The 14,526-nt window shown below is 34.2% G+C and overlaps 2 protein-coding genes across 2 annotated transcripts in view; one reads left to right on the forward strand and one right to left on the reverse strand.

Moving 5' to 3' along the window:
- LOC128202746 (ubiquitin conjugation factor E4 B-like) overlaps positions 1–9,764 on the forward strand; it is a 37,547-nt gene extending 27,783 nt beyond the window's left edge. The window contains exons 24-28 of the mRNA XM_052903849.1: positions 177–311; positions 1,071–1,262; positions 1,663–1,837; positions 3,628–3,774; positions 4,038–9,764. Coding sequence (XP_052759809.1) covers positions 177–311; positions 1,071–1,262; positions 1,663–1,837; positions 3,628–3,774; positions 4,038–4,096 — 708 coding nt within the window. The 3' untranslated portion in view covers positions 4,097–9,764. The remainder of the gene's footprint in view (positions 1–176; positions 312–1,070; positions 1,263–1,662; positions 1,838–3,627; positions 3,775–4,037) is intronic.
- A 1,763-nt stretch (positions 9,765–11,527) lies between these two features.
- Positions 11,528–14,486, reverse strand: LOC128203175 (cytochrome b5 domain-containing protein 1-like). The gene is made up of 4 exons (XM_052904470.1): positions 14,296–14,486; positions 13,357–13,433; positions 12,869–13,087; positions 11,528–12,079 (listed from the first exon to the last, which is right to left on the reverse strand). The coding sequence occupies exons 1-4, from the start codon at positions 14,414–14,416 to the stop codon at positions 11,849–11,851; spliced, it is 648 nt and encodes a 215-aa protein (XP_052760430.1). The 5' UTR covers positions 14,417–14,486; the 3' UTR covers positions 11,528–11,848.
- Positions 14,487–14,526: the final 40 nt, after the last annotated feature.

Raw genomic sequence — 14,526 nt, forward strand, 5'->3', positions numbered from 1 at the left:
TACTGATGTATGTGACCATGACTTTTCCACTATGCTGTCAATTCATAAAAAACATTTGAAATATGTACAGAGTCTTTTCATTGGTTATCCTAAATCACAATATCTTAATAATGCTCATATGAATATGTATGTGTTGAATGAACTGTAACTATCATTTAGAACTTGTATACATTCAGGAGCAGCAGCAGACAGAGCAGCGACAGCTGGCAACAGACGAGAAACAGTGTCGGTCGTACCTGACCCTGGCCACTGAGACAGTAGATATGTTCCATTACCTGACCAACAAGATACAGAAACCCTTTCTCATACCAGTGTGTATTATAGAGTTATAAATATAAATATATGATCATTATTATTTCTCCATTGGCCATGTTATATTGGCATCACGGTTTCAAACAGCATCATATTTAACCTTGACCACTGAGATGGTTGATATATTCCATTACCTGAACACAGGTGAACAAAATACAGAAAGCCTTTCTCATGCTATGACTTATGGTTCAGTTATAAATATATTATAATTATGAATACCCCATGGGCAATATAATATTGTAATTGACCGAATGGTATCTGTAACAGTTGTGTTTAACCTGACCATCAAGATACAGAAGCCTTTTCTCCTGCCAGTATGTATTGGAGTCATTATATAGTAATTACCATATTTCCTTAATGTTTGAATACTGGCACCTGAGTGTGAAACAGTTGTTTCTGGAAATTCCTGTTATAAGTAACTGCTCGTTTTTCTAGAATAAGCTGTCAGACTGGTATATACTTTGAATTACAACCTTAAGAAAGCTGAGAAAGTCAGTCCATGGAAAATATTGCTTGGACCTTCATTTTAACACATCCATTGACACACCTGATTTTAGTAAATAAAATGTAATTTCCTTTCCCCTAGTGGTCAAATTCAAAACACAAGCCCGCAAGCACTGCACTGGTAAAATGTTTTCTGGCCTTGCTGAAACTTTGAATTTTATAAAGCAGGGCTTGTTTTGCCAAGCAATAGTATCAGAATTCGGGCCTGTTCATCCATAAATCTAATTTCGATGTTGTAATCCCCTTACTTCCAGGAATTGGCTGACAGACTTGCCGCCATGTTGAATTTTAACCTACAGCAGCTCTGCGGTTCCAAGTGTAAGAATCTTAAGGTCCGAAACCCGGAGAAATACGGCTGGGAGCCTAAGAAGCTGCTGGATTATCTCACAGACATCTACCTTCACCTTGACTGCCCAGAGTTTTTAGAGGCTATTGCTAATGATGAGGTGAGTTTACAGGACTTTTACTATGAATTTTTTTTATAATATGGCTTTAAGTTGAGAACAAATTAACTTTGTAACATTATGATTATCAGAAAGACATGGTCCTGACAGCATTATGGCTTGACAGCGTTATGGCTTCAAAATTTCATCTTTGGTTTATACCCAACCAACCATTTATATGGTGAGCTGAGGAAGCCATGACTGATTTAACCAACCAAGGTGAGTATTTTGGCTGGGTCAAACAAAAATGCAGCCATATCGGTGCCACTTCACAGATTTGTAGACATACTGACCATCATGTTTTTTGCTCTAAAACTGTTGTCTTGTGAACAAAAAGAATATTCCCCTTAAACGATACACTCCGTTTGCAAATATATTTATGATGTAAACCATTTTATTCCAGAGATCCTATCGCAAGGAGCTGTTTGATGACGCTATTGTGCGTATGCGGCGAGCGTGCATCAAGGTCGAGACAGACATCGAGAAATTCCGGAACATTCAAGAAAAGGTTGAGAGGATTGTCGTACAAAAAGCTCAGGACGAGAGAGATTATGGGGAGATTCCAGATGAGTTCAGGGGTAAGTGCCATTCACCTTTATCCGTTATATTCAAAGCATAAAGGGATAGTGCACGTTTTCAGGCCAGATTTAATAATATCTTGGTGAATATATTTGTAAATTTAAAGCTGCACTCTCACAGATTGAACGTTTTGACAACTTTTTTTTTTTTATCTTGGAACGAGCCAATTTTTGTGAAAATGCATAGACACCAGTGATATAAGACTGCTGACAGCATTATGGCTTGACAGCGTTATGGCTTCAAAATTTCGTCTTTGGTTTATACCCAACCAACCATTTATATGGTGAGCTGAGGAAGCCATGACTGATCAAACCATGCTGGCAGTTTTCTTAAACTGTTAGTAACGCTTTTAGCCATAAAACATTAATTTTCGAACGGAAATATGAAAATCTACGATCTGATCTTTTGTCAGCAGTCTTATATCACTGGTTTGAAGATCTTCACGAAAAAATTGAATCATTCTAAGACAAAAAAATAAAAAGTTGCCAAAAGGATAAATCTGTGAGAGTGCAGCTTTAAATTTCCTTAGTGTCATGTTTTCGTTGTTTTGCTATGCATTTGTATGTATTGAACTTAAGCTTGTATTGAAAATGAATTCAACAACTTGTTGCCATCTGTTATGTTCCAACAGATTTAAGATTATCATTAAAGTTATGACTTTAAGATCTTTAAGTGAAACGGGGGCCCATTACTTGTGGGTGGAAACATGTTTCTATCCTGGATCAAGACAAGTCCAAGCTTCTTAGCTTCTTCTCCGCTCATTCAGCTCCAGTTGAATCTTAAGAAATATGTTCTTTGAAACACAACACTTTCAAGACCCGATTCTGGCCAGCCAGAAATTTTAATATTAGAATATTTTTCATCAAATGTACATTTACTGGAAAGATAAATGTGTAATCTAGGCATGTAGTGCAAAAAAATGTTCATAAAAGCAAATTAAACTCCTGATAAATTTACCAGATAGCCCATATCAACATGCTATGGTGACCATTTTAACAGTAACGTATATAGGTTTTTATGAGAGATGATGTCATGACTATTAATAGCCACCAATCAGCATATTAAAGCTGTTGTAGTCATGATAAACATGAATAGGAAATTAAGCTATGAGCTAAAAGCAGCCTACACAATTAAATGGATTAAATGTGGAATGCCTTGAATCAAGGTTACACTGAAGAGTTCAAGGAAATGATTGTATGTACTGTTACTACCTGACTTGCTTAATGCAAATATTCATATAAATGTGTCTGTGATGTTACATGGTGAAGTGAGCACTTACTCCATTTTCAGTTACCATAAAGATAAAAGAAATTGCTATAAACATTTCCTGTATTTTAACAACTTGTTGTTTTATTATGGTTTAAAATCAATGTAAAGACCATGAAGTATACCAGTGCTCCAAATACATCATGTAGTTGAATAAAAACGCATTTAAAATTCTGAAAAATGCAATAGGTTTTGAACTAAAAAATACTTTGACCCAAAACTTTATCTCATACATAATTGATGAAATATGAAAACGATCTGTAAAAATTCTGATAAACTTAATCTTTATAAAGCCTGTCCAAATTTTCCAGTGACCATTCTTTAAAAAATACACATCTCTAAGCTTCTATTAAAGACTTAATTTACTAAAAGCAGTTATAACATATTTTATAAATATAAAATATATAGCATATTTTACCCAGTCCAGCTACCAAGCTTAAAAATGGTGGGCCAGCCAGTGATGGTGCGCAACCTGCTGAATCTGCACAACCCTCAGACCAATCTGTTCTCATATATATTTCAGATGCTTTGATGGACACACTAATGAAGGACCCAGTCCAACTGCCAAGCGGTAATGTGGTGGACCGCCCCGTGATTATGCGCCATCTGCTCAACTCTCAGACTGACCCGTTCAACCGACAGCCATGTAGAGAAGATGATCTCATTCCCAGTATGTACAGACCTTGGTTTCATAAACAATTCTTAAAGCTGCACCTTCACAGATATACCGTTTTTACAACTTTTTTTTTGTCTTGGAAAGAGCAAGTTTTTGCGTAAAAATCTGTAAACCAATGATAAAAGATTGATGATAAAAAATTAGATCGCAGATTGTCATATTTCCATTCGAAAATTAATTACTAACGTTATTAACGGTTTAGGAAAATGCATAAAACATCAATTTTTGAACTTAAAATATAAAATTCTGTTTTTTAGGAGAAGATATCAAGACGAGGATTGAAGATTGGATTAATAAATCAAAGGCGCCCAAGTGATTCTACGGATTCTAGTCATAGTGTTGTCATGTCTTATAAGAGTAGAGTTTGTAAAATTCTACAGAACTTGACTTAGAAGTAGCTTTTCATACAATAATGTTGATGTATAAAAGCAAAAAGGTTCTAAATGACACTAAAAGTCAAAGCAGATAGAACATTTTTGCTATCACCCATCAAATGTTTTGTCAGTATGATTCTGTTATACCGTTTTTATGTATATATGAGTTACGTTTGTGGTAAAAAAGGGTTGGCTGATTTATATAATAAAGTCATTTAACAAGATAGTGGGTTAGATATTGATGGCCTCACTTTTTTGCTGAAACTGTATTTTTTTCGGTTTTCGTAATTTTTATTTAACTAAAATTATAAAGGCAAGCCTATGCCGCATGTTATTTCAAAATGCAGAAAAAAGTGTGAGGAAAAAAGTGCAGAAGCTTGTGATAAAAACTTTGGCATACTGTGAACAAACCAGGTGTTATCGGATTACCAAGAAAAAAAAGAAAATACATACTCAAAACTTTGGATTTTGTAGCTTCTGCGTTTTAACACGAGGCCATCAATATATATGATCTGAAAATGTGTTGCTATTTATTACAATACTTTATGAAGTAAGTTTAGGAAAAGCTATAAAGCAAATGCCTTTAGTAAGCGTTATAACTTTTCCTTAACAAGTTTCATAAAATTTTGTTTTTTATGGCAAAATTTGTCAGATTCTTTTAATTGACACATTTGCCACCTAAGCCTCCATTTTCTGTGAATTTTTCACTCTAAATAAGTTGGGCAAAATGAAGTCATTGCAATTTCTGTGACTTGCATAAAATATAAGAAGGTATGGTTGTATTTCACTCAGAACAAGAAATGTCATGTGATAAAACCTGATCTTGGCAGGCACTAATGTGTTGATGTCTTATAATGTTGTAAGATTATCTCGTCCACAGAAAGTACAATGTTATTAATTTCAGGATTAGGTCACAATTAATAATTACACTGTTCGGCTTTACTGTACTGACTCACATATAACTGCAACTTAAGTAGAACATATAGCAAGCATCACAAATCAAATGGAAGATTTGACTTGGAAATTCAAATAAAATCTGCCATCAGATAAAGTTCTTCATCTCTAAATAGATATTATAACTTCCCAAACATATCTTTTCAAAAACTGTACCGTACAGTATGTGCGTCGATGAGATGGACCCATAAATGCATTTCATTGAATGGCCCATTGAATATGTAGAAAAGTTGGCTGTATTAAAATGTTCATATTATTATGTTGTTTCTTTTGTACATTAAAACATATTTGTATATTGTCTTGTTCATTTGTGTGCTGTGAAAATTGAAGATATCAATACCCGAGGGGGCTCAATTTAAAACTGTTAATTCTTGATGGAAATTCAGCTTGTTAGCCCAATGCTATGTTCAATTTCTGTTGAGTTTGGGATATCTCGTGTACATGTGTACTTTTGTCCTTTTAATGTGCCAGAGTTGCATTTAATTATTGCATATATTTTACTGTCATCAGACACCCCTGATACACTACTACGTTTTTTTGTGTACCGTTGGCAATTTGACTGGGAAAATTTTGTAACATGAATAAGTAATGCAGTAGTTTCCATGGTTGGGCAAGGTACCAGAAGCTTTCGTGTAGAAAAACAATCTGGGGAAAGCCGGAATTCAATCTGGTCCGCCTTTTCAGTACAATAATTTCGCCAGCAGTCAAGACCACTGGTTTACGGAGGCTGCAGACTCTACAGGGTAACTGAAGAATATTAAATTGTAGTAAGTGTATTTATTGGAAGAAGGTTGTCTCCTCTACCTCCTGCATATTCATTAAAGCGAGATTTTGTCAGTCAATTGTCCCACAGTATTCATGTATAAGTACAGTATAAAGGAATTAAGTATGGTGGTAGCTAACTATGATATTTAACAGTTTCATGTGTTTAATTGTTTGCTATACTTATTGGGGCTGTTTCAATGAAGGATTTTTAGCTCGACTATTCGAAGAATAAGGAGAGCTATACTACTCGCCCAAGCATCGGCGTCTGCGTCGGCGTCACCCCTTGGTTAAGGTTTTGCATGCAAGCACACATAGGTAAATATCTCAGCAACTACTTGAGGTATTGCATTGAGACTTGATACAATGGTACTCAACCATCCAACCTACTCAATTAACCAAGTTAGATAACTCTAGTTTGCATTTAATGCAAATAATAGGCCTTTATTATTTGACTTAGAAATTCTGGTTAAGGTTTTGCGTGCAAGCACACATAGGTTATTATCTCAGCAACTGCTTAAGGTATTGCATTGAGACTTGATACAATGGTACTCAACCATCCAACCTACTTAATTAACCAAGTTAGATAACTCTAGTTTGCATTAAATGCAAAAAAAGGCCTTTATTATTATACCCCCACAAACGAAGTTTGAGGGGGTATATAGGAGTGAGCTTGTCGGTCGGTCTGTCTGTCGGTCGGTCGGTCTGTCGATTTGCATGGTTTCCGGACGATAACTCATGAAAGGCTAGACAGATTTGAAAAAATTTGGGACACAGGTGTAACATCAGAAGATACAGGTCAAGTTCGATATTGGGGCTGGTGGGGCCAAGGTCAAGGTCACTGTTACTAAAAATAGAAAAACGGTTTCGGGACGATAACTCATGAAAGGCTTGACAGATTTGAAAAATTTTTGGTACACAGGTGTAACATCAGAAGATACAGGTCAAGTTCGATATTGGGGCTGGTGTGACTTAGAAATTCTGGTTAAGGTTTTGCGTGCAAGCACACATAGGTTAATATCTCAGCAACTGCTTGAGGTATTGCATTGAGACTTGATACAATGGTACTCACCCATCCAATCTACTTAATTTACCAAGTTAGATAACTCTAGTTTGCATTTAATGCAAATAATTGCCCTTTATTATTCGACTCAGAAATTCTGGTTAAGGTTTTGGATGTAAGCACACATAGGATAATATCTCAGCAACTACTTGATGTATTGCATTGAGACTTGATACAATGGTATTCAACCACCCAACCTAATTGAATTATCAAGTTAGATAACTGTGTTTTGCAAATAATGGCCCTTTATTATTAGACTTAAAAATTCTGGTTAAAATTTTGCATGTAACCACTTTTATGTTAATAATTATCTCCGCACATCGTGTATTGCATTGAAATCTAATCTAACAGTGATCCATGCATGTTTCGCCAAAACTTTTAAATCCTTACACCGAAAAGCGGCGGAATAGTCGAGCGCGCTGTCTCTGTGACAGCTCTTGTTAAGTTTGTCGTAACTTCAATTTACTTAAATCTGTATACACGTCACATATATGGCAATACATCAATTATATTTTTTCATTTCTTCAACTTCCTATTCATTTTCAATGCTGGCTAAAGTTCCTTACACACAGATATGTAGCGATATAATAAAACTATGACACTAAGATAATTTGAATTTACGACTAAAATCTATAAAGATCTTTACTGAAACAGTCCTCTGCAGCTTCAGCTTGACCATTTTCGGAATTCCTTTAACAAAATGGTTATTTGGGCCATCTTATCAATGCGTGTTTTGAATGATCCATATTTCAAACAAATATTTCTGAGTTGATATTATATCTATTGAAAAGCTACGTAAAGTCTTTATTTATCAATTCAAAAACTAAGGTTGTTTTTTTTTTTATTTTGAAACTAGTTTTTTTTTTACTTGATTTTCTGACAGAAATTCTTTAGCTTATGATATTTTAATGTACCATTTGTTCCTTGGTAAGATTGGCCCAAAATGTTAATGTCAAATACATGTACAGCAATGGGCTGATTATTCAGAACTTTGTTAAAGTAAACAGCATTGTTAAAGGCATCATTGTTAACTTTCAGATATTTACTCCCCTGGAAGTTTAATGGATACACTTGTGATCTGCTGTATTTCTAACAAAGTTGTAGACGACTGATTCATCTATACTTGATTTATTTTTGAATTTATTACCACATCATCAATTATTTAATGTTTAAAAGTTAACAACGATCTGGTTGACCATGTTGTTAACTTTAACAAAGTTATGAATCGGCCCATTAAAATGTTCAATATGACTGCATCTAGGGTTTATATTAGTTTTATGACAGATATTGAATGTACAATGCATGTCATTTGTTCTGCTGCTTTGCTATTTCCACGATCGATAAAATTGCAACGGTTGATTTTAAACCTATGTCTATTAGATTTGGTTAAAGCTGCACTCTCACAGATTGATCATTTTGATTGTTTAAGAAAAATGAAAATTTCTGCAGTTTAACCAAATATTTGAGATTTGTTCTATTGTGAATTATCTAATATGATTGAATTGAAGGCATTGATGCCCAAATGAGCAGATTCTGAGACAACTTTTTTTTTTTTAAAGTCAGAACTGACAATCTGTGATAGTGCAGCTTTAATGGAAAGAAACATCTAGGTTTTACATGTTTCTTTTTCAACAACCTTAAACTCATTGCATAATAATTGATTTATGCTTTTAAACAAGAAGTTATTGTAATGATTCATTCAGCATAAGCGGGGCGTAGCTAAGTTAGGAATGATTTTTAAAGTAAGGAAAAATAAATAATGATTTTCTTAGTGTTTGGCACGAATAGTTTTTTTACTAGCCAGCTAAAATGTGTTAATTTGAAATTTGGCGGTCATTTTTGCGTTTTGTGGCTTTCTTAATACACTAAGAACTTGGTTATGAATGAATCTGTGGCGTGTGTAGAAATTGTTGATAATGTGCAATAATGCTATTGATAAAATACAAGTTATACTTCAAGCTGTTTTATTTACATTTTGATTTTTCTGTGTTTAATATTATAAATGCTCAGATATATAGAGAAATGTAGAAATGTTCGCTTTAAACAATAATTTGAAAATGCAAATGAAAATTCTTTTATACAAAAAGGTTAACATTTTGTGGTAATAACACTTGTTTGTAAACAAAATTAATGTCAAACACTATTACCGGTATCAATTAATTAAAGATAAAAAGATGAATATAACTTAAACTTAAGCAATTGACAAACCATTCCATTAAATAAATTATTCAGAATTAGTTTAAACCTCATCCAACAACACTTGGAAACCCTCTGTATCAATTGATAAATTTAAAGGGAACAGCCTTTCAAGTACGTCAATCTTAAGTTTTTTTCTTAAAGTATTATACTGTGATAGTGATTGGGCATTTTTTTTATTACAGATTTAAATCAACATATTTGAATAACTTCAGTGATTTGAGTTGCATGTTAACTGCTGTCATTATATTCAACCTATCATATATAATCCTTGATTGTGTTTAATGGTGTTGCCTGCAAAGCATGGCAGACACAAAGGGATTGCTTTGTCTGCCGTTGTTGTCGTCATTACATCATTGTTGTCGACGTCACACTTTCGCTTCAGATCAAAAACTTTTGAACAACTTGAGTCTTCAAACTTCGTTAGTACATTGGTCACTTTCATACTCATTATATGACCCCTATTGATCTTGGGGTCAAAGATCACTGTGACCTTTGCCCTCAGGGCAGGCGGCAAATCCATTTTTGTGAATTCTAAATTCTGTTGCCAGTCCGTAAATTTGAATTGAAAACAAAAAAAACCAGTAAGATGAATCTTATGGTTGTTTTATAAATTGAATAAACCATAAATTCTGTATTTGTTTTTCTTAGTTTTTCATATTTTTATGCCCTGAGTTTTATGGTATTGAGAGCATTTAGTTTTGCTCTGTCCTTTCTTCTAGAAATATTTGTGCACATGCTAGCCTTAGTGTGTTTCATTTCTTAGGACCAAAGAAACGGCCTTCGGTGTACTTTTTTGGGGCACTAACATCTCTGAGTACTTGGCATAGACATCCTGAATCTTTTATATGAAAGTTGTTCTAGATATGAAGTCATGCTAGCAGTGTTTTACTTGACATTTCTTACTGTAAGCTATGGCTTTCTTTGTGTTGTAATTCCATGTTACTGTAAAAACAAGAGCTTTGTCATTGAAACGCCAACACTGTCGAGCCCACCCCTTGAAAACATTTTGTTGTATTAGCATTGTTGTTTTTTACGTGGAATGTTAGTGGTATGTAAGGAAAAGTTTCAACCCTTATAAGTTGAATTGAAAGGAATTTTGACCAATGACCTTGGAGTATTACCATGACTGTTGAACAACAGATATGGGTATTGAATGTGATACATGGTCTTCTCATGGTGAAGATTTGTGCCAAGTCATTATACCACTGCAATCAAAGTCTGAAGTGTGTATATTTGGAGTCATACATGGTTGGTTGGGACAAAGGTTTGTGGAGCAAACAGATAATTTGTACACATTACGTCCATGATGTATAATATGCCTGGTATATTTTTTGTGATGTTCTGGCATTTTGTCTAATTATTTTTAACCTAACAAGCAAAACTTAAGGAATTTTTAGAATTTATACAAAGTTACTTTATAAAAACACAATTTACAGCCTGGACAAGCCAACATTTGACAGATGCATACCTAGATGAAACATACCCTAACCCGCAATGTGACAAATATATTGAGCTCACCGCATACAGACTCATCAAAATCCTTTTGACCTACTGTAGACTGATAAGAAGCTCTATAAAGTTTTATTTAGCATTGGAATATGATCATCTGCAATTCTGCCTGACAATTTGTGCAGTTTGAGAGAAGTTATGGCTCTTGGCTTAATGAATCTGATGTTTGCAGAAATATTAATAACCTGCCATCAGAAGACAAAAAATAACTTGCCATGAATCTAATAAATATTTGTTGGAATTTGCTATCACACATCAGACGTCACATTATCTGGCAAAAACAACTGTAAGCTAATATGAATAAAACACATGTGAAAATTCCCTGAGCAGAAATTATCAATGGTGTCCATTTTATATTTGGCGTCCATGAGAAAGTGCACTTGGTCCCAATTTCTCAAAGTATCATAAGCCTAACCAGTTCAAGTATCATTTTCATTTAGCAATATCGAAATTAACACAATTTATACCAAATTTCAAACATTGATCTATAAAGCTTTATCCGGTTAAAAGGGACTGAAGATTGCATGATGGCCAAATTTCTAAAAAAATCTTGGTCCATTATAACAGGAGTATACTAAGCTCATTATTTTTGTTTTTCTATACCTTGAGTAAATTTACTGCTTTAAGAGTATTTATAATTTATTCTGATCTTTATTACAGTGACAATAAACCATTTTACATTTATCAAAATCAAATTTATGCTTACGTCACTTAAGCCTATTAAGCTTCTGCAGAAGTTTGGAGATTGAATTTGGCCTGGTGCTGTACAAAGATGAGATTTGGAAATTAAATAGGATGTTCACATATTTTTTGATGGTATTTTGAGATGACAACTTAAGTAATACATTTATGAAGTTATTAGAAGAAACAAAAGATGTGCACCATTGACTATAAAAATTAATTGTTTATTAACAAATAATGTACAACAAACAAAAATGCAATTCCACGAGTTATTACAATAATTACAATCTTTCTACGATATTTAATAGTCTGTATATGTATCTGCAATTTTAAAGGTATTATTTTATTATTCCGGCGTTTTGCATATATATATTTTATATGCTACATAATAGGCATTGCTGTAAATTCTTATGTCACTATAAAAAGTATTCCCAAAGATGAACTGTATGTAATACACAAGGATTCAAACAAATTTTCAACATAACAATTATATTTGACAACGCATTCATTTCACGTCACAGAGACCCTAAGCCTCTGTTAGGTCATCGTTAAAGTACAGATGTACCGACTGTAGGAATGTGTCATCGTTCATGCTCAGTTTGTAAAAGTCTTCGTCATCATCCTGTATCTGATTCTCTTCCAGATTTTTGTTCATATCAAGATTTCGTCCGTCATATTTCCAGGTGTAACTTGCAGCGTGGGCATTGAATTTAAGGTATCGCTCAAGGATCTCCGTCATGATTTCTTCTGAGCAGACCTGTCACAAAGATATATACCTTTCCAAGTTAGAACTAGAGGATATTACATTAATGGTCATTTAATTAGTCATTTATTCAAGGAGTTTGATAAATTTTGTATAGAATGACATGAAATATGTTTATTAATATCATGAATATTATATTCGGGAATGAAAGCTCAAAATCCATTTGAAGTACATAACGCATACCCATTATGATACTGTTTATTTATGACCAGCTCACAACATAGTTATTACACTTTGTTGTACATTAAAAATATAAAATGATTTTACTTCATGATCGCGTTGTCATTTAAGATACAAAATCTATAAATAACTGCACCTTTATTACTCTTATAAATTCTTAGATATATAGAGCTTCAGCGGTCATGACGTCAGCCGTCCATATTTTTGGCATGGTCAGAACAGGACAAAAATATGATATGGACCACTGACATCATAAAACTGGATTTTTATTTAAATACAGTGTTATGTAAACCAATCATTTGTATAAATATATATATATACAAAGAAGGGACACTTTTATGTAAGGTATAATATTATGTATTTATAATTTCTTTGAAAGACAAAATAATGTATTGAATATCAAATTTTCTTTCGATATAGAATACAAATAAATTGTTGTGATATTTCACATCTGCAAGCAGCGAATAGTATAAAACTGGTCTTTGGTTTGGTCAAAGATATGTTTGATTGGTTGTACACAGGTTATGATCACCTTTGTACAACAAATCAGCCTTTTATACAATTGGCTGCCGGATACCAAAGATAGATCATACCAAAACCAACCTCAATAACTTGCTCCTGTGAAGTAAGAGTGTTGATGATTTTGATCATGCGAGTCTTTTTGGACAATATCCCAACAAGGTAGCTGTCATCTTTCCACCAAGGTCGCCCAAAATCGTTTGCCCAGTCAGCATTTGGGAACGGAGGAGGGATGTGGAGAAATCGACCATTTGGGCAGTATGGGATTACACAGCCAGTCAGCGGATCAACATGGGTGCGGATCTAAAGTAGGAAAATTGACATGGATGACAATATCTACCGGTATTCATGAAATGTATGATATATCAAAGCAGATATTTCTAGAAGTACATGAAAAATTGTTGATTTATTGTTTATTTTATGCATCACAGTGTGCTTAAAGGCCTAGTTTAAGTCATCTTGAGGTGACCCCTACCCCAAATCCAGGGTATTTTACTAGGTTTTTATTGCACTGTGGTGTTTTTTTTAAAGATCAGAACTGTGAACAACAAAACTAAAAATAAATCACTTACATCTTTTGTTTTTGGGTCAAACCAGTGTGAAATGTCTTTTCCCGCAGCCTGTACTATTGGCTTCAGCAGTACATCCCCTGAAATGATGAAAATATTTCATTAATTTTAGATTTAGCAGCAATAATTAGCTATGGTAAAGCAGCTGAGTTTCATCTTGTTATGACTTACCAGGTAATATTTATTTTACGTCGCAATGATGATTGACGATAAAGAACATATAACAATCTGTAGAGCTTTTTGGCGACAAATTTATGAAGAGCTTTTAAAGTTTTCTATGTACATGTGATTAAGAACCATTTACCATTCCTGCGTTAAAAACTGTTCCACCATCAACGAAGCTCTGAGTGGGGATTGAACCAACGACCAACTAATATAGAGACTGATATGCTAACCTGAAACCACTCGGCCATCGCCACCATTATCAGTAAGAAACAACACTTCAATGTTATATGTTCAACATCAATGTACAGGTAGTACTATCCATTAAAAGTGTTCCATTCTTAAATAAATCTAAATACCAACTCATAAAATACTGTCTCCTAGTGGTTAAGCGTCCGCCTACGGAGCAGGAGGTCGTGGGTTCGATCCCCAGCCGCGTCAAAACAAAAGACGTTAAAAGTTGGTACAAGTAGCTCCCTTGCCTAGCGCTCAGCATTTAAAGGGTAGTGCTTGGTAAAGTGGTGTACTCAGTACTGGTTTAACCCAGGAAAGTTGTATCCCGTGTATCAGTGCTTTCCACCAAGCACGTAAAAGAACCAAGCGGTCTCTTCGAAAAAGAGCTAGGGTATCGCTATTTGTATATGCACATTCCAAAATTCTGCATCTAAATGGGCTCAATATACACCTGTAGCCGGCTGTAGGCAGTGATTAGTTCAACGCAATGTCCAGTCTGAAAGTGAAAGCTTTTTCAAATTGTTGGTAGAATAAAATCACACAAACCTTTATACTTTTCGCAGAGTGGGGTCAGATTGTAAACTTTTCCGAGGAATGATACCCAGAGATCATCTAATGTGTTGTGTATTGCCACCTCATTAGGGGTGAAATACTTTGGACGTGTCATATTTTTTTTAAAATCTTCTCTCAAAAATTCGTTGCCAATGTAAACAGGAAAAGTAGGGGAAGTAACTGCGAAAAAGTAAACATCTTCAAAGCGATTAGACGAAATTATAG

Source organism: Mya arenaria, chromosome 9, assembly GCF_026914265.1.
Source record: "Mya arenaria isolate MELC-2E11 chromosome 9, ASM2691426v1".
In the NCBI taxonomy this organism is placed as follows: domain Eukaryota; kingdom Metazoa; phylum Mollusca; class Bivalvia; order Myida; family Myidae; genus Mya; species Mya arenaria.

Excerpts from the sequence above, each read along its gene's own strand:
- LOC128203175 (XM_052904470.1), bottom strand. The coding sequence starts at position 14,416 with ATGACACGTCCAAAGTATTTCACCCCTAATGAGGTGGCAATACACAAC. Across the intron at positions 13,088-13,356 it reads TTGACCCAAAAACAAAAGAT|ATCCGCACCCATGTTGATCC; the intron begins GTAAGTGATTTA and ends TTCCTACTTTAG. Across the intron at positions 12,080-12,868 it reads CACAGGAGCAAGTTATTGAG|GTCTGCTCAGAAGAAATCAT; the intron begins GTTGGTTTTGGT and ends TCTTTGTGACAG.